The sequence below is a fragment of the Cottoperca gobio genome, chromosome 24, assembly GCF_900634415.1.
Source record: "Cottoperca gobio chromosome 24, fCotGob3.1, whole genome shotgun sequence".
Taxonomy (NCBI): domain Eukaryota; kingdom Metazoa; phylum Chordata; class Actinopteri; order Perciformes; family Bovichtidae; genus Cottoperca; species Cottoperca gobio.
The window spans coordinates 14,818,651-14,838,650 of NC_041378.1; the positions used below are offsets into that span (position 1 = coordinate 14,818,651).

At 40.8% G+C, this 20,000-nt stretch overlaps 3 protein-coding genes across 4 annotated transcripts in view; 1 reads left to right on the top strand and 2 right to left on the bottom strand.

Annotated features, from left to right (window-relative positions):
- Positions 1-2,135: 2,135 nt before the first annotated feature.
- selenoi (selenoprotein I) lies at positions 2,136-13,013 on the bottom strand. 2 transcript variants are annotated; one of them, XM_029462646.1, is made up of 10 exons: positions 12,882-13,013; positions 10,270-10,338; positions 7,998-8,106; positions 6,550-6,624; positions 5,295-5,557; positions 5,100-5,208; positions 4,213-4,261; positions 3,936-4,116; positions 3,636-3,815; positions 2,136-2,910 (listed from the first exon to the last, which is right to left on the bottom strand). In XM_029462646.1, exons 1-10 carry the CDS (start codon positions 12,936-12,938, stop codon positions 2,803-2,805), a joined length of 1,200 nt encoding a protein of 399 aa, XP_029318506.1. In that variant the 5' UTR covers positions 12,939-13,013; the 3' UTR covers positions 2,136-2,802. The 2 variants fall into 2 exon arrangements, with proteins under 2 accessions (XP_029318506.1, XP_029318507.1); XM_029462647.1 differs by having other exon boundaries at positions 2,845-2,910.
- ost4 (oligosaccharyltransferase complex subunit 4 (non-catalytic)) lies at positions 12,914-14,684 on the top strand. The gene is made up of 4 exons (XM_029462648.1): positions 12,914-13,051; positions 13,336-13,424; positions 14,228-14,365; positions 14,561-14,684. Exon 3 carries the CDS (start codon positions 14,229-14,231, stop codon positions 14,340-14,342), a length of 114 nt encoding a protein of 37 aa, XP_029318508.1. The 5' UTR covers positions 12,914-13,051; positions 13,336-13,424; position 14,228; the 3' UTR covers positions 14,343-14,365; positions 14,561-14,684.
- An 89-nt stretch (positions 14,685-14,773) lies between these two features.
- Positions 14,774-20,000, bottom strand: part of agbl5 (AGBL carboxypeptidase 5) — a 19,430-nt gene continuing 14,203 nt past the window's right edge. Inside the window, 3 exon segments of the mRNA XM_029462645.1 lie at positions 14,774-16,314; positions 16,423-16,556; positions 17,366-17,559. Coding sequence (XP_029318505.1) covers positions 16,255-16,314; positions 16,423-16,556; positions 17,366-17,559 — 388 coding nt within the window. The 3' untranslated portion in view covers positions 14,774-16,254.

Genomic DNA, 20,000 nt, shown 5'->3' on the forward strand with positions numbered 1-20,000 from the left:
ATCACCCAATAGAACTTGCCGTTCATAAGGCAAGTACAAAGCTTTCCCAAAGTTATTGTGGTTCACTTGAACAGTTTTTCCTTCATAAACATTGAGACCCAGACATTGGACCGATGGATCAGCTGACGGGATGCAACTGATCCCCCTGTTTGCTTGTTTGTTTTGACAGGTAAGAGTGAGGCATGGCATGTGAACCAGAGCCCCAGAAAGACTTTGTGGCCTAAAATTGTCTAGTTTGGTTGAGAAACACAGTTTAAAATGATTGGTGAAGAAGACAGACTTGTGGAACACTTCATCTCTTCAGCAGCATTCGCAACAAATCAGGTGGTGCGGCGAAAACGCCAGTCCTCCAATTCATGGCGGCGAAAAATTGAAACAGAATCAACTTTTGGAGAAACTCGTCCAATGACGTAACTGCCAATCAATGGGCCATTCAAATCAAGTGGGTCAATCAAAAGAGTGTCACTCAAAAGGGCATTTTAAGTGACATGCCTGATTTGGTGTGAATGCAGCCGTAGTCTAGTAGGCCAAGCTTGCAGTGTGAAACTCTTAAGTGTAGCAGCTGGGACTTTTCTATCCTATGTCACCAGATAATAAGATCTGGGAAAGTCCTTGCCGAAAAGACGAGACGAGCCACTTTTAAATCAAATAGGGATTCCAAAGAGTCACGTTACACACAAAAGAACGCATTTCCTCCATGCTACAGACAAACAGTCTTTGTTGTAATATGAAGAAAACTATGATAATCAGTGAGTCTTGTCAAATCGGATTTGGCCCGGCAGTGAAAACCAGTTTGATGAGAAACAAAGTCCAGTCTGCAGCCACAACTGAATACGCCATTTCACCATGGAAACATAATTCGACTCACACAGAGAGACAGTGTTTAACAGACGGAAAAAGAAAAAGCGAAACAATGCACACATTATCTGACAGACGGTATAAAAGGTGTGATAATGTCTGTGTGAGCGGTGTGATGGCAGGCGGTGTCGTGGCGTTTGCGCTGTCCTGTGCGACGGCTTGTTCCCTCAGAGTGAATCCGCTCCGTTAACGGGTTTTGAACACACTCTTCATTTAAGCGCTGCACAACTGATCCACAACCCATTGCCATGGCAATAGATTAACAAAATACTACTAAATATATGTATATTAAAAAAACGGAACAAATCAGCATGAAGACACGACACCTCAGAGAGTAGGGACAGCCGGGAGGCCAGAGCTGTCAGAGGTCCAAGTGGAAGGTTAGTGGAGTTCAAAAGGTCAAAGGTCACCCTGGTCATTTCATGCCCTGGTTAGTCAAAATCCAACTCGGTTTACTCATGAAAACCGTCATCACAGAGCACAACGTGTAATTAATTAGAGAGAAATGTATACAATGTTTCACAGGAGTCAGTCATTTTTTAAAAGTTTCATTTCAGTTTGAAAATTAAATGCCCCAAACCCCTTAACACACATATTATATATATAATATATATATATATACACATATATACATATATATATATATATATACATATATATATATATATATACATATATATATATATATATACATATATATATACATATATATATATATATATATTATATATATATATATATATATATATAATATATATATATATATATATTCTATCTTATACATATATATATACATATATATATATATATGTGTAATATATATATCTATGTTTGTATATATATATATGTGTATATATATATATATATGTATATATATATGTATATATATATATTATCTATTTTGATAGATATCTTCTATATTATCTAGATCTATAAGAGATGGGTCTATATAGATATATCTCTCTATATCTATATAGATCTCTCTACTCTCTATAATCTCTCTCTCTCTATCTCTATCTATCTATCTACCCCTCTATATATCTCCACCTATCTATATCTATGTGTCTCTATATATCTGTGTGTATTCTTCTCTATATATGTATCTCTATATATATCTCTATCTATATATATATATATATTATAATAATATAATATATATATATATATATATATATATGTGTAGTGTATATATATATATATATATATATATATATATCTATCTATCTCTATATATATATATATATATATCTATCTATATATATACATATACACACACACACACACCACACACACATAGATATAGCTATTAACTTATATCGCTGGGATATATCAGACTGAAAATCATCCCATGATAAAAAAGGTGACTGAACCTTTAAACAGCTGTGATATATGAGCCACAATTTAGAGGTTTGGTCAGGTTTGAAACAACACTACTCGAGGCATTCCTGTTAATATAATTAAACTTAAATGGCGTTTCCCCAAGGCATATTATACATTCATAATACTATGTGAGTGCAACTGTTTGTTTGTGTTTGTGTGTGGCTGTGTTTGTATTTGAAATACCTGCCACGAGATATAAATTATCTGTACATGTGTGTGTGTGTGTGTGTGTGTGTGTGTGTGTGTGTGTGTGTGTGTGTGTTTTCATGGCTCCTGTCCTCATGACTGAAGCACATTTCCGTAGGAAACAATTGCACCTCGTTGGCTCAACCAAGTTAGCCAATCACCAATGACGGAAGCCAGAGCCCCTGGGCCTGCCCCCACCGCAGAGACCAGAGTTTGTTTGGGGATGTGTGTGCGAGTATGTGTGTGTGTGTGTTTTTGGGGACAGTGGAAACACAGTCCATTCCTCTTGCAGTATCCTCATGGATGGTGGGGAGGCGAGGGGATGTGGTTTCCGAGGTGATGAGAGTGAAGTGTCGATAAGCCGAGGATGGGAGGAGCTTAAACCTCTGCTTCTTTCAAACCGATTCGTTCCCCCTCCTGTCAGTCACTGTTGGGCTTCTTCAGGGAGAAGGCCAAGATGCCGAAGTGGCTGCTTAGCTGTTGTACCTAGCAATGGACAATAACATTATATTGTTCCTCATTCATGTGTTGATTCAATCACTTTTTTCAACTCATTTTCAACATTTAGTAGCACAGGACTTCGACATGCACTTCTCTGACAGTCATTTATCTTGAAGCCCAAGGCACTAAAATAGTTATTGTACTCGATAAAAACAACAACTCTGTCTGCAGTTTAAGATTAAGCCTCAGTGTTTGTATTGTTATGGTTTTGCATGTTTCACATTTAGTACAATATTTCAGTTTGTTTAACTTTCTGTTGGAGTTTGATGTCAGCGAGTAAGCTGAAAAGATTGATATCACTGTCCTATCTGTCCTTTAAATATAAGGCTACAGCCAGCAGCAGCTTAGCTTGGCACAGAGACTATAACAAGGGAAAACAGCCACAGCCTGGCTCTGACCAGAAGGTAACAAAAACAATTAACACACTAAATCTTTTTTGCTTTAGCAGCGCACACTTGCTGTTATACGGGAGGTTATTTGCCAGAGTATTTCTGGCCACAACTTACTGCTACTTCACCCTCTGAAAAATGTTCAAATCAAAATGTTTACACTTCGTGTTGTTTACCGAGTTTTAGGTAGATGGATTTTGGTACCTTCTGATTTTGGTACCCGTTTCTATTCTTTATGCTAAGCTAAGCAGCTGTAGCTCTATATTTACTGTACAGATATGATATTGTATATTTCAACAGAGACACTGTGTATGCTCTTACCACTGAGAGGCCGTAGTGTATGTGTGCTAGTATGACAGCAGCTGTCCACAGATACAGCAGCAGGGTCTCATTGGCGACCGCCCCGGTCACCGCTAACAACACTACCGGCGTCATGGGCAGCAACAGCCAGCTCAGCGCCTGGCAACGTGTGTTACTCATCTGACACACAATCAGATTACACTGCAAGAAAAATACATTCACACATAAATAATCATTAACACCTGAATACTGACATTCATGTATTGTGCGGTGGTTAGAAAGCGCAGTAAATGAAGTGTGTAAAGATCATCGGACACTCACCGTGACATTAGCGAAGGCTGTCCCCACCATGAGGTAGAAGATCCTGGGCTGCAGCTCGAGGATTTGGGATGGAGAGAAGACCACCCAGATGGTGGACAAGACGAAGAGGAGGACGGGAGAAAGGAAGGGCAGGAAGGCTTCGTACAGGTTGCTGTGCTTCAGAGTGTGACTGCGGTGAGCCCTGCAAAAAAAAAAACACAAAGCGCGAAGAGTTCAGAGCACCGTGTGAAATAATAATATTCCAATAAAATAAAATGCTGACGAAAAGTTGACTTACTTCAGAACATTGAAGAGGCTCATGGGTAAAGTCACAGTGAAGGAGCAGGCTGGGAATCAAAAGACATTCATTATTGTCGATGACATATCGTACGAGTGAAAACAGCTAGCCTGGCTTTATGTTCATTATCGTCGGTGTGTGTGTGTGTGTGTGTGTGTGTGTGTCTGTGTGTGTGTGTGTGTGTGTGTGTGTCTCTGTGTGTGTGTGTGTGTCTCTGTGTGTGTGCGCGTGCGTGCGTGCGTGTGTTAGGGCTTTCACGTTGTCAGGATTTTAATTACAACATTATTGTTGCCAAAAGAATTCTCAATAACAATATTTGAAGAACAAATATTATAATAATAATAATTAAAAAATAATCTTTAACTTTGTTTATTGTGCATTTTGTCCCTTTTTGTGGCAAATCAATTACACTAATTTGTATGTGGGGCATTGGGAGAGGCAAAGCGAGAACGGGAAGAAATGGAAATGATTTACGACGCACTGGAAGACTTACACGATATCATCATATGTGTATTAGTAACATGATTTATCAGTACTTCATATTTTAACTATTAAACTAGTGTTTGTGTGTATCCGTTCGCCGCTTAGCTCGTATAGTAATGGTCTCATCAGTCTCCTTACATGACTACATACATTTATGGCTGTATGCTCAAGGACTTCTCGTGGTTGTGGCATCAGCTTGGCTAACCCTAACCCTAACCCAGTCTGTTGCAGGCCACACTTTGGCCTTTGTAGCGGCTCAAACTGACATCTATAGAAAGGTTTGTTCTCATTTTGAACTGGTGCATCTGCAGATTAATTCCATACCAGATATGTACAATTAAGTAGCCCTTTCAATTCCAGACCAGGAGCACAGCTCGGCTAGTGAATGAATGTATTCAGCTCACCAATGATCATAAAGCTGAAAAGGTCTCTGTAGAGGAAGTGCCACAGGATTGGCTGGTACCATGTCTCCACGCCGACCACAGCAGTGACCAGATAAACGAGGGATATTGTCTGAAAGAAGAAGACATCAAGTCTTAGACGGCTCGGTGACGCTCGCTAACCTCCGTGTGTGTGTGTGTGTTTGTGTGCGTCCTCACCACTTGACTGATGTCGTATCCCCATGGCAGAAACAAGATGCCCGTGTTATATTTCTCCCAGTGAGATAGAATGAATGAGAACAGCACAACCCACAGGATGTAGTACAGTGTGGCCACGCTTACGCCACTTTCCCCACGCCCAAATATGGAGTAGACGGTGGCCACAAAGAAGATGCAGGCCCAACTGTCCAGGCCATGGTCAAACAGCTCCCCTAGTGGCGTGGAGGAGTTAGTGCGGCGAGCCTGTTTACCATCAACACCATCTGCATGTAAGAAAAACAAAGACACGTTAGTACAGTTCACGTTTATGTAAACATCTACACAGGAACACGTACAACCTTTATGAAACTGTCTTAATTGAATGGTTCACAAATGCTATTAATGCTGTGATCACTTTAACAGCCTCCCATCTTGTTTCCTGTGTGACTGACATTACTGTGGGGTTTTTAATGCTTGACTACTTGCACGTTAATATCCTCAGGGTTACATAACATAGCTTTTTTTTATGTTTGTTGTTATCTCCGCCAAGGATCTTATGTTGTCGGCTCGGTTTGTCCGTTTTATCGGTCCACTGGATTGCAGCATTGGCAAAGGAAGAAACCAAATGGATTTGGGAGCAGATCAGAATCACAGGACGGATACATGAATGATGTTTAACATTGCGAGATAAGGTATTTGTGCTGCATTCATGTGGTGTGGGAATAATCGTAAATTTCACGTGAACGCCCCTTCAAGTCAGAACAACAACTTGGAAACAGCTATCAAAGAAACAAAAACATTTCCCTCCATCTTCAGCTGTATTGCACTGTATGTAGACGGATAACAAAAGACTCTTCTCACTACTAGAATAGAATGGATGTCTTTGAACATTCTAGCACGTGTCTTTTAAAACTCAAAATCATGTTATTCTACGTATCAGTGTATTTCTTTCCCTCCAAAATATTCTGCATACCATTACATTCAAATGACAACCCTGCTGATTGATAATGTGGCATCCTGTTATTTTGGGATCAGTTTTTTACCCAATGCAAGAACTACAAGATTGCATATCCATCATAAATCACATTTCAACACACGGTACCTTGTTTATCTAAGGAAATGTAGAACAGAATTAAATATATGTAAACCTACATTTCAAGGAGTCTGGTTTACGAGAGTCACTGTACTGAATACATTCCATCAGGAGGAATTTGCCCCCGCGCCCCTCAAAGTCACAGAAGAACAACACACAGGGGTTGCGGGTGTGAGGACTCACCGAGTGTATAGGCCAAGAAGTTGAAGATCCCTGCAGAAACCCAGACCCAACTAGGCACGTGTACATGTCCTGCAGCTGAGACACAAATAATGTAAACATGCAGCACAGCACACAGAGAAACTGAGCCGTAGATAAGCAAAGTTATTTTTCAATTTCCTCAGGGGTTGCTTAAAACTTATCTCATCTAAAATTGACAACTCTATGGACTAAGAACTGCTGAGTACCACATTTTTAGGCGAACCATTAACATGTGTGCATAATTGTATTTAGCTATTCTTTTGCTTTAACTATTTAATATAGAATATTAATATGGCGCAGGAGAAACAATGCGAGTCAGTTACAAGTAGAAACAATTAATAAATTGATTTTTTTTTTCAAAAAAGCCATACTTCTGCATTTTTAAAAGATGTAATCATAAATTTCAAACCGACAAAAAAACAAACAAAACGAGAGAAATAGAAAAAGGTGTCAGTCAGCAGACAGATTGAAGAGGGTTTAAAAAAATCTTGCCACTTATTATAGAACTTATCACAATTAGCTCTCACTGAATATTTTACTTCTCTGTATGATATCACTGAACCTCTGCGTGACAGGAACTTTATTAGACCAGTGAAGAAGAAGATGGTGGCATACTGTCAGTAAGGAAGTGAAAGCTAGAATATCTAATTGCTTTACAGTTATAGTCTTCTGTGTATTTATAGTTAGTGAAAGTATTTTTGACGTAGTATGGAACGAAAGATAGAAAGAATAAAGTCACATGACTTATTTCCATTCCGTTCCTGAAGTCTAGGCTAGGAGGCAGAGAATGGAAAGTACATGCTACTAATGTCTTATTTTTAACGAAAACTTTAAAACATCAATATTATACAGTCATAATAATATTTTTAAAAAACACTCAAATTCAGAAACCGAAGCAAAGCTTACTTTACTAACTTCTCCAGCGTTCTTGTACTGAGATTAAGGAGGACCTTTGTTAGATTAAGATGAGTTTTTGTTCTTAGTTGTACCACTGGACCAGGTTATGCAGGTGCAGCTTTGAATGGTAGCGTCACTAGTTTGGTTAAACTATTCTTGTAAGGACTGACTCCTGACAACACGCATACGTGAGAGGACTCTAGAGGTTAAGAGTACGAGTCATGTCCGGCATTTTATTTGTGTACCTATGTGGCCAAAAAGTAAGTAATCATATGAAACAAAAGACTGATAGAGCAAAGTAGTGTGCGTGTGCGTGTGATGTAATAGGTTAGTGATTCCCCGAAGCCACCATAGGCACTGATGTGTCAGTATGTGATGGACTTTGCCTTTAATAAACAAACTCAAGCAACATGCATGCCTCGGTTTTCTTCTTGACTAATGGGGTGGATTCGACTAGCATAGTATGTTTTATTTATCCTTCACCAACTAGTCAAACACAACTAGGGGAAATAGAAATAGAGCAGAAGACCTACCAGAGGCAGTGAAGTCAAAGTCGTAGAAGGCCAACATAAGGAAATTCAACACAAGGAACATAAAGCCTGTAAATGTAATGAGGTTCGGAGCCAACCATGTTGGTAGAAACTGTTAAGGAAGAGATGGACAGAGACAAAAAGATTGTGAGTAACAGATAATTAACACGTCACTTGGCTCTTAAAATAGAGTCTTCATCAGAAAACTGACACTAATTAAAAACTAGACAGTTATTATTGTTGTCACACTTTATGGAGAGTTACAAAACTATTAGGCAGAGATGCTTTTAGGACAGGGATGGCAATTTTGTAAAAAACTAATATCAGGTCACAGTCAGGCAGATATGAATGTACATTTTTTTTAAATCAAAAGGCGTGATATAGATAAGTAGATACATGTGTCAGTGCCTTAAAGTGGCAATCTCAAAGATTTTCATTTAAATAATTGTCTGTTGAATTAGTATATATATATATATATATATATATATATATATATATATATATATATATATATATATATATATATATATATATATATATATATATATATATATATATATAGCCAAATGAGGTAACACAATAGTGATTGAGCCTAAGGCCCACTGATATAAATATTGCAATAACTATATATTTGCAGTATTACTAACTGGGAGTCTGTGGCGACATTCCCGGACGAAAGGCTTTAATAAGTTACTGCTAATGCAAACTGAACATTTCCTCTTGCTGCAGCTTTACATTAAAAATAATAATAATTCAACTGGCAAAAAAGTTGACTTTTCTTATGAAAAATAAAATAAAATGCGTCTACAAAATAAGACAACGGTCATTTTCAGCATTTTTGTGACAGCAAAACAATTTGAAATATTGCAGCGAGTAATGGGACAAGAAGAACAGCCACAGTGAGCGGTTATATTAGAAGCTCAGCGAGGTAACCAACTACTTTTACTTTCACTGTTTGCAGACTCAGGCCATTTGCAGCATAAAACCACAAAAAAAAAAAAGGCTGATTACTGTCCGACTTCTTTAAGATGATGACAATAGTTGTTTGGGACCTGTAGTATTGGTACTGCGTTTGCCGTTACCACCAGTAAATCATTTGTCACCAAATCCACCAGGACTGGACTCTTAAGGATTGCCACTTTAAATAACTTGACAGTAATTATTGTTGCCACACTGTTGGGCAGTGATGCTTTTAGGACAGGGATGGGACATTTGTAAATCTAAAAAACAGGCAGAGATTAATGTACAACAATAAAGGCTTGATATTGATAAGTGCATACGTACATATGCCAGTGCCTTAACAAACTGTTCACGAGGAACACCGACTCACTCACATGCATTTTATCAGATACATGACGGCATTCAACACAACACACCATCACACACTATCCAAGACCAGGACAAACTATTACAATCAGAGATTGTATTGTTCTGACTAGGGCTGTATTAATTGTCTTGTACATTTTGTTAAGCTTCTATTGAGGTTTTTGAATTAAGCTTTAAATGAAAGTTGTCCTATTTTATGACGTCATCACCCTTAAAAACAAGTCCTGATAACATCCTCAATTTGAATGAAGTGATTCATCAGATTAAATGAGTTAGTCGTTTTTTTATCAAATAAAACTCATCAGTTTCGTCAACATCAATACATATGTGGTAATATAAATGTAATTTATGGTGCTGTTAGATTGCTGCTCGACCGCCCCTTTAATACAGGTGTGTTTCTCCCTTTTTGTGCAGCAAGCGGGAGAGCAAACATTTTTTTGTTCGCAGTGGAAATGTTGTTTGTGAAAGGCTAAACGCCAACAAATATGGATTGTAGCAGAATATTTTGTTAGAAAAAAAAATCATGATTTCTGTCGAGATTATCCAGTCACATTGCTCTGGAGTTAGAGTCACACAGCTCGGGAACAATCCTATGCAGCCACCACTGGGAAATAATTCTTGAAATAATATGATACTGATAATATTAGTGTAGCCTAATCTTTATTTGCAACTGTGCAGAAATACAGGCTTCAAACAGAATACGTGCAAAAAAGATAATTGCTGAAGCAATGATGTTTTAGAATCTGAATGTCAACGTTATGAATGAAGCTCGAAAGCTTCAAACCTTTCGGTACAGCCCTAGTTCTAACAGACAAAATAGGATGAGGCTGTCTTGTTACTGTATCACAGCAGATGGTTGGAAACCCTCATTAATGATGCGTGCACACACACACGCACGCACACGCAGACACACACACACGCACACGTACACGTACACGTTCTTTCTCACCTTCACCACAAAGTTCCAGAAAGGGTGCATGACGTAGACAGACAGGGGATTCGAGTCCACTGCGCTGTACTGCAAAGAGACATAATTCTATCAGTTTGGATGTGATTATCAAACACAAACACTTCTTTTTATGAGGCTACTTGATTCCTCTCATTGCAAGTCAACTTTGGCTTGTATAGAAAGGCCACATGGCCTAACATGTAACTTGTTCACTGGATCATTTTGGTGGCCTGTCATCATGCAGATCAAAAGAAACCTGCTCCCCGTCTCTGTTACTTTATCCAGGCACGACGAAAATGTGTGCGTGCTACAGCGTAACGTACCCTCTCTGGTGTTCATCTGATTTAAGATGCGTCTACAGCTGCTTTTTTTGTGTTATAAGAATAAATGCTGTCTTCTTGGAGCGCCGTTTTCTGTGATTGATTTTTAGTTTTTTTGGCTCTTGCTCTTACTCCTAATTCACTTGGAAAGGGACTTGATATGCATTTTTAAGTGGCTATAAGAGGTTTAATTATTCATTTTAAACTGCACTGTTCTCACAAGTGCAATAGACTCTCTGGTATTCAAATCAACAAATAAAACCATGTGTTTACTGTAGATGTACTGAAGCAGTTATTACTACAACAGCCAACCAAATACACAGTTTACACAGCTCTCCTTCATATGTACACAAACTTGCACTGGGTCTGCACAAGGAATTATCTAATCCATTATAAAGATTTTTCTAAATTGAAAAAGGTCAAGTTCACCCCAAATCTAGATTGTGAGAATAGCACTGCAGGTAAGAGGAAGCACAGGTATTTTTGGGTGCACTGTCCCTTTAATAATCATAGATTACATGCATGTTGACAATACCTCAAACTTTCTTTTAGAATGATTTGTGTGTTCCTCAAATCAACAAGATAACCAATGTGATTACTCATCAACTTGTATCTTATACAAAGTACAACTGCACAAATCAAAGCACAAAAATGCACAAACGTAGATACAAGTTGCTTTCACAGCGAGGAAGGCAGCAGTCTCCAAGTGTGACAAAGAGAGCGAGAGGCAGAAAGACGGATGACAGCTTGAAAGACAGAACGGGACGATCAGTGCAACAATCCTTCGCTCTCATGTGATTTCTACTTGCACCCTTGTGTATGTGCACTTTTTATGAATCCAAACACTATGTCAAAGAGATTCCTTTTATTCACTGACATTTGTCATCCTCCGCTCTCCTCCAGCCACGGATGCTCGAGGCAGTCCAAAACACATGGAGTGAGCAACTTAAAAAGCAATTAATGGAAAAGGGGTCTCGCATGACAAACAGTTCAGGGAAGCGTTTTTTTACAGCAATAATCAAAGCAGGCGGTATTAAAGAGTCTGGATGACCTATGATTGTGTCAATTAAGGACAAAGAACATATCAAGGAAAATACTGAGTTGCTTTATATGAGAAATGCTCATATTGATTGTCTGTAAACTTCAGGTGCATGATATTGCTCATAGACTGCTCATACATGTAGAGTACACAGGTCAAATTATATCTCCTTTATGAAAAATGAATTGCATTGTGCTGTTAGAAGATAACTGCCAATCCTGTTTTCTACAGTCATCCATAACCAGTGACAGCACAACAGGCTCTTTGTATCTGTACTGCCACATTGATGCTCGTCTTTATGGGAATTAACGGAACACTACAATGTTTGTTATATATTGAAATTAAGCTACTGTTTAACATTTTAACATTTCAACATGTCGCTGGAATTATTGGAAAATGTATTCATTTAAATTGCAGTGTACTGGTTCCAGATAGGTGGTGTCCCCTTACTTACCTACAGCAGCTAACTGTAACTTGGTCTACTTTCTCTCCTGTGGTTGCAACCTAAGCAAACGTTAATGACTTTCTGGCCCTCTATACAAAGAGAAGACAGACGGGGGGTCTCGGAAATGTGTACATGATAAAATAAAACACAAAGTAAAGCCCTTTTGCATAGCCAAAAAGAAAGAGTCACTAGCTAACTATTAGCACACTTGCTCCAATGTCAAGGAAAACATGGCAAACACTGAGACTTCCGGCCGTCACTTTCAAATTAAAAAAGTACTACTCGTCAACATTATGTCTAACCATTAAGCATGTAAGAAATGTATTTGAAACATTTAAATACTATTTGTTTTGTTGCATGTGTCACTTATAATAGCGTGTATAATGCTTATATGTCGGGAGGCAGAAAGTTAACCTTGTAATTGGAGTTCAAGCACCACGCGAGACATTGAGGAAATACTTCCCATCTCCAAGGGTGCCTTTTACAATCAGTCTCCAAACTTGAACGCTTTCCAATCAATGGTTACAGAGTACAACTCCATTAACATCAGTATGATCATAGCAGCATACAAGGTATAATCTAAACGAACCTGAACAGATAGTTCCCTAGTTATATCTAACTAATTACGCTTTTATTTTCTAGGGGAACTTTGACCAGCATCTGCTATGTTTTCAGCTAACTCTGGCTAACTTCACACACTCCTTTTTGCCAGGGAAGCACCCTGCAATTCGTGACAGCTAGCTGTTAATCACACGCACTGTCGGTCCAATGGCTAGTTGCTAGCAGGCTATTACGTTATTATTCATACCTTGTATTTGTCGAAGCCCGTGAGCTGGTCCTGAGTGACATATTCGTAAAGAGCCATGGTGGTAACGCACAGTCTGGCTCCACAATGAGATAAATGGGTATCTCTTCCTTTGGAAACGTTAGCTGCCGAGTCGAAGTACCATCTAGCTTGGCCGCTGTCTTTCACGCCGGGTGAGGTGATGTCGAAACATTTGAGGCACTCCTACGGAGCGCAAACATCCAGCTGACCGGAGCTCACTGCCGCCACCTCTGGCCTGGATGTTTGCGATAAGAAACAAACACATAATGAAATCCTGTCTAATCTAAAATGACATGATTTTAATTAATTATGGTGTCACTCGGGACAAAATAATAATAGTTGTTGATGTGACGCATCTATGTTTTATTTTTGTCAATTGATCAAATGTCTGCTTTCTTTTCTACGCTCTCAAACCTGACGTGGCTTTCCCCTGCAGCCGGAAGTAAGCGACAGATTTGCTTGTTTGATGCTGAGCAGCTGAAGTATCGCTCGATCCAAGAGTAAACGCCCAATTTAAGGCATAATGTAAGTAAAAGCATGATTTAAACTACATTGCAATATGTGTAATCATGTAATTGTCGTGAACCTTTATATGTTAGCGTTCCCTATATTGTTTAGCTCAGCCAGTGCTGGTTCCACTAGTTGGCTAACTAGCTAGCTTAACGTTACACAGATTGATGGTGCACATTTTACAGGATTTGGTAAATTAATTTACAATCATTTAATCCCTACAAAGTGACGACCGTTACAATAACTCCGATGATTTTCGGATTCACATGCATAATATTCATATGCAGAGTCCAGCCATTAGCAAGTGTCGGCGGTGTGTGGTCACAGTATCTACTTGTCAGGCTTTAGCTTATAGCTATTAACGCTAGAGCTGTGGTTATGTTTTCACATAACGATTCAGGACTATGCCGGTGGGTTTAGATGCTTCACCGTAACTGTGTTTTATGAATTGTTACTACTGCAGCCTTTTTTCAATACAATAAAAATAAATATATTCTTCCAGATATTTAAACGTAAACATCATGCTTACTTTAATTTTGAATATTAAATAGTAAAGTAACTTAAATGGATGTAAGCAAGTGACTGAAAGGCCAAACTATGCTTATCCCAAAAGGTGTGTTTCACTTTATAAAATTGACATGATGCAAAGTAAACATGTTTTCACAGTAAATTGACTAAATCATGCAGAACACTGATATGGTGCTTTGCTGCATTTGACCAAGGCAGAACATACTATTGTTGTAAGAAGAAAATAAGCTATACTTTATGAATCCCACCAGCTTTCTAACATCTCACTTATGTCTCTTTATCCTTTGCAGAATGGTGACGGACGTGCAGTTGGCCATATTTGCCAACATGCTTGGCGTGTCATTGTTCCTGCTGGTTGTGTTGTATCACTATGTTGCAGTCAATAACCCCAAGAAGCAAGAGTAGAGTCCCCCAGTATGATTGGAGAGGTAAGTGCTGTTAATGCTACCCTCAGATAGTTCAGCACTTTGATATCTTTTCTTTGTGGCTGCCACTGCCAATCATGTTCCACTGTGACTTCGAACAAGTTAGTCTGCTTTGATAGCACATTCAGCTAAAAAGAGGACTGTTCTTTCCAAGGTTTAACACCTGTGACCCTGCTTAAAGTATGTTTCTCTCCACAGGTGAGATGGGACTTAAAGGCCATCACCAAGGAAACATTCCCAACTTCCAGTCCCAAGAGATGAATTTATTTGTAAGATTTCACAGTAGTGTTTTTTTCTAATAAAAATGTGTGAATGCCATTTCCATTAATGTTTCATTTCTTCCTTTAGTTATTCTGCATGTACACGAGATACATTCTCATTGAGTTATTACATTGCAAAATGTGAAAAAAGCTGTTTTTTTCATCTTCATTTATTAATACTTCAAGTTTGATTCAAGTTCCAACACAGTATTATATCAGTCACAGTATAAGTAATTTGGTAAAAATCAGTCAACGGGTTAAAATATGTTCATTACATTTAAAAAGACAACTCGTGTAACTATTTGCCTTACACAAAATATTGATATATCACATGGTAATAAAGTACAGGTGTCTATATTGTTGTGCTGTGGAGGAAAAAGCTCCAACGGAATGTCATTGGGAAAATATGTTCAATACACAGTGTGTGTGTGTGTGTGTGTGTGTATAAAAGTATTAACCCACATTTTGGACCATGAATGTACTACTTTTAAGCCACTTGTGACAAGTGGCTTAAAAGTGTATGTGGAAAATAAATACATTTCCCAAGTCACAGTTCTCTGGTAGAGTACAGCAGATGCAGTCACTGCCAGGCTTCGGTGTCCTCTCTCACAATGGCCTGTTTCACATGGACATTTAACACCTGAGGGTGACCTGCTGCAGGCAGATATACAGCTGTGCCATATTTTTTCTTTACTTCGAGATATTCAGAACCTTGGAATCTTTTTTTTTGTTACATTACTCCGCTTCATACTTTTCAGATATCTTTTAGTAATTTTCCTTTCTAACTAGTAGCTGGACATTCCAGGTACATGTGTATTTATCCTAAAATCACTTGTCACACACAGGTCATCTCATTCAATTGGATATGTGCTGTTAATGGTTTCATATTTGCTCAGTACTATTTTACAATTTCACATTTATTTTCTGTTGAGTTTTAAAAAATCCTACTTAAATCAGTGTTTTAAAACAAACTGAAAATGTCCAGGGTGAATACCTTCTATACGCAAAACACAAAGAACTTTTGGAATAATTACATTAAACACACACTTCACTCACATTTGTTTCTAAAGTCAAAATGGAAATAAAGTGGTTGCAAAGGTGCTGCCGTGCTCGTCAGTCTGAATAAAAACAGTACAAGTGGCTGTAAAAATACTTACCAGTGCATTACAGTGTTGGTCTGAGTGTATTTAACATCTTTTTTTGGGGAGAGGGGACATCAGAAGGAAAGGACTAAAATTACAAAAACTGAAATGTGAAGTACAATGAAAAGTTTAAAGGATATTTCAAGTCTACGGATTCTGAACTAGGATGGGGAAGGTTTGTACCTCTCCACTACCTCAGCCACTGTTGTGGTTTCATTAAGCAAGGCACTACACCTGCAGCTGCTCCAGTAAAGCTGCCCAATGGTTGGAATGGACAGCTCCACGGTCTGACTATGTTGAACAGCATGGTTCTAAACACCATGCTGTTCTGGAAAATCTCAATAAATAATGTTAAACTTGTTGCATTTCACATTAAGCTGCCTACATATTCCTCCTGTGATGACAATGCCCCCTCCTGTTTCCTAGTTTTAAATGGTTTTGGTCAGCAAATACAGAGATAAACACAAGCACCTCCTCTTCTGTGCAGTACTTAGGCTTCTCCACACAGGGTCACAGTCTCAGGCAGGGGCATCACTGGAGCTTCCTCAACCTTCGAAGACAACATCAAACAGTTTTAGTCATTTGATTCATTCATATTTAATGTGTGTGTGTGTGTGTGTGTGTGTGTGTGTGTGTGTGTGTGTGTGTGTGTGTGCACCTCTTGCTCTGTTTCATCCTTCTCGTGAGCGGTTTCTATTATAGTGTGTCCTTTGTATTGGAGACTCATGTCCGGGCTTTTCTTCATAAGTGCTTTAGAGGCCAACTGCATGGCACCTTCTTTCCCAGATACACCTGTAGAGTGAAATAAAAGGGATGTTAACTGTGGATATGTGCCGTTTACATACGGGAGAGAGGGATTTCAAAAACCAGTGTCATGCAGCATCTTCTGTGACACTTGTATGGGAATATTTACTGAAGCCATATTGAGTGGTAAAAGTCTGGAAATGGGGAGCAGCATGACTGTGAGAATCACACAAGTGACACTTTTCTCATACCACATCCACTATCAACTGATATTGTCCTCAAATCACTTCAATGGCAATCCATTCTATAGTTGAGAGATTTCACTCCAAGCCAAAAATGGCCGCGTCATGGTGTCACTAGAAGAAATAGGGGATGACTAAAGTCAGTAGGACGTAGTGACATGTGGGAACCTTGAATGTCTGTACACATTTCTTTGCCACAAGTGGATTTAGAAATATTTCACTGGATAAGAGAACATTTTTACTTGATAAAGGCGTAAAAGTCACCATTTTCAGTCACCAAAGTCGGAGCATCTGGGCACCCTGAATGTCTGTACAAAACATCATGGCAATCTATCCAATAGTTGTTGAGACATTTGACTCCAAAGTGACACACAGACCGTCAGAACTACATTGTCACCCATAGTGTCACACCATCAGCGTGGTTAAATCAAAAGTTATTGTATTTTGGTCATGCATATGTACCAATAAATGCAAATGTAACAGAAATTAAAAAATGTTTAGGGCCATGTAAATCTTTTATTAGATGATACATTTGCAAAACACTGTATGTCACATATTCACTTTCTCTGGGCCGAACAGATTTAGTAGCACAGCAACATGTGTATGTGTACATGCCTGAAAGTGACAGGTGTCGATGGAGGCCCGGTCTAAGCAGCTTCCAGACCTTCATGGTGGCTGACTCCTCGTTATCTCCTGATGAGACTGGGTTAATGCTGGCAGGGGATGTTTTACTGTCATGTGCAGGAGGGGTTTCAGTCGATCCCAATCTCCGGATCGGGATGCGGCTCATGTGAGGTTGCAGTTCACACCTGGGCGGGCAACAGAGGAGTTACATTTTTCCATCGATAAACCAAAGCAGGGATAAAATGTTTCATGTTGACAATCAAGATATGAAACCTTTTTAAATCATAATTTATTTCATTAGTCATTCCAATGGAACCTCTCTGGGAACCATCACCTTATCGTGGTGGAGAGGCTTGTGTGTCCCTATGAACCTGAGAGCTGTGTTGTCTGGAGCCTAGTGCTCCTGGTAGGGTCTCCCAAGGCAAATTGGTCTCAGGCGAGGGGCCAGACTAAGAATGGTTCAAAAACGACTTCATGAAAAAAAGGGAAAGGAAAGGAGAGACCCTGCCCGGAGGAAGCCCGGGGCCCCCGTCTGGAGCCAGGCCCAGAGGGAGGGCCCAACAGCGAGCGCCTGGTGGCCGGGTTTGCCACAGAGCCCGGTCGGGCACAGCCCGAAGAAGCTACGTGGTGCCTCCCATCCATCCTGTGGGCCCACCACTCATGGGAAAAACCGCTGGGGTCGGGTGCGCTGTCACACGGGTGGCAGTGATGGTCAGGGACCTCGACGGACCAGACCCGGGCAGCAGAGGCTGGCTCTGGGGATGTGGAACGTCACCTCTCTGTGGGGAAAGGAGCCGGAACTAGTGCGGGAGGTGGATCGCTACCAGTTGGATCATGGTGGGGCTTACCTCTATGCACAGTCTTGGCTCTGGAACCGTACTCCTGGATAGGGGTTGGGCTCTATTCTTCTCCGGAGTTGCCCAAGGTGTGAGGCGTCGGGCCGGGGTGGGAATACTCACTCACCCCCGGCTGAGTGCCGCTACGTTGGAGTTTACCCCGGTGGATGAGAGGGTCGCCTCTCTACGCCTTCGGGTTATGGGGGGGAAAAAAATCTGACTGTTGTTTGTGCCTATGCCCCAAACCGCAGTTTGGAGTATTCGGCCTTCTTGGAGACCCTGAATGGAGCCCTGCAGGGGGCTCCAGTAGGGGACTCCGTAGTCTTGCTGGGAGACTTCAACGCACACGTGGGAAACGATGGAGACACCTAGAGAGGCGCGATTGGGAGGAAGGGCCTCCCTGATCTAAACCCGAACGGTCGTTTGTTGTTGGACTTCTGTGCTAGTCATGGAATGGCCATAACAAACACCATGTTCGAACATAAGGATGCTCATAAGTGCACGTGATACCAGAGCACCCTAGGCCAAAGGTCAATGATCAATTTTGTAATTGTATCAACTGATCTGAGGCCGCATGTTTTGGACACTCGGGTGAAGAGAGGGGCGGAGGTGTCGACTGATCACCATCTGGTGGTGAGTTGGATCAAGGGGTGGGGGAAGACTCTGGACAGACCTGGTGAACCCAAACGGGTAGTGCAGGTGAACTGGGAACATCTGGAGGAAGCCCCTGTCCTGGGGATCTTTAACTCACACCTCCGGCGGAGCTTTTCAGACATCCCTGTGGAGGTTGGGGGCATTGAACCTGAGTAGGCGATGTTCAAAACCTCTATTGCTGAAGCTGCGGTGATGAGCTGTGGTCTCAAGGTCTTAGGCGCCTCAAGGGGCGGTAACCCTCGAACACCGTGGTGGACCCTGGTGGTCAGTGAAGCCGTCCGACTGAAGAAGGAGTCCTTCTGGGTTATGTTATCCGGGAGGACTCCGGAAACAGTTGCAGGGTACCGAAGGACTAGAAGGGCGGCAGCCTCTGCCGTGTCAGAGGCAAAGCAGCGGGTGTGGGAGAAGTTCGGAGAAGCTATGGAGAAGGACTTTCGGTCGGCACCAAGGTGCTTCTGGAAAACCATCCGGCACCTCAGGAGGAGGAAGCGAGGAACCATCCAAGCTGTGTACAGCAAGGGTGGGACCCTGCTGATTTCGACTGAGAAGGTTATCGGCCTGGTGAAAGGAGCACTTTGAGGAACTCCTGAATCCGACTAACACGCCCTCTATGGCAGAGGCAGAGCTGGAAGCTGATGGGGGATCATCGTCAACTTCCCTGATGGAAGTCACTGAGGTAGTCAAACAACTCCACAGTAACAAAGCCGCAGGGGTTGATGAGATCCGTCCAGAAATGCTGAAGGCTTTGGGTGTTGAGGGGCTGTCGTGGTTGACACGCCTCGTCAACATTGCGTGGAAGTCTGGGACAGTGCCTAGGGGTTGGCAGACCGGGGTGGTGGTTCCCCTATTTAAAAAGGGGGACCAGAGAGTGTGTGCCAACTACAGGGGTATCACACTTCTCAGCCTCCCTGGTAAAGTATACTCCAAGGTACTGGAAAGGAGGGTTCTGATTGAAGAGGAACAATGCGGATTTCGTCCTGGTCGTGGAACAACGGACCAACTCTTCACTTTCGCAAGGATCCTGAAGGAGGCCTGGGAGTACGCCCATCCGGTCTACATGTGTTTTGTGGATCTGGAGAAGGCATATGACCGGGTCCCCCGGGTGATACTGTGGGAGGTGCTGCGGGAGTATGGGG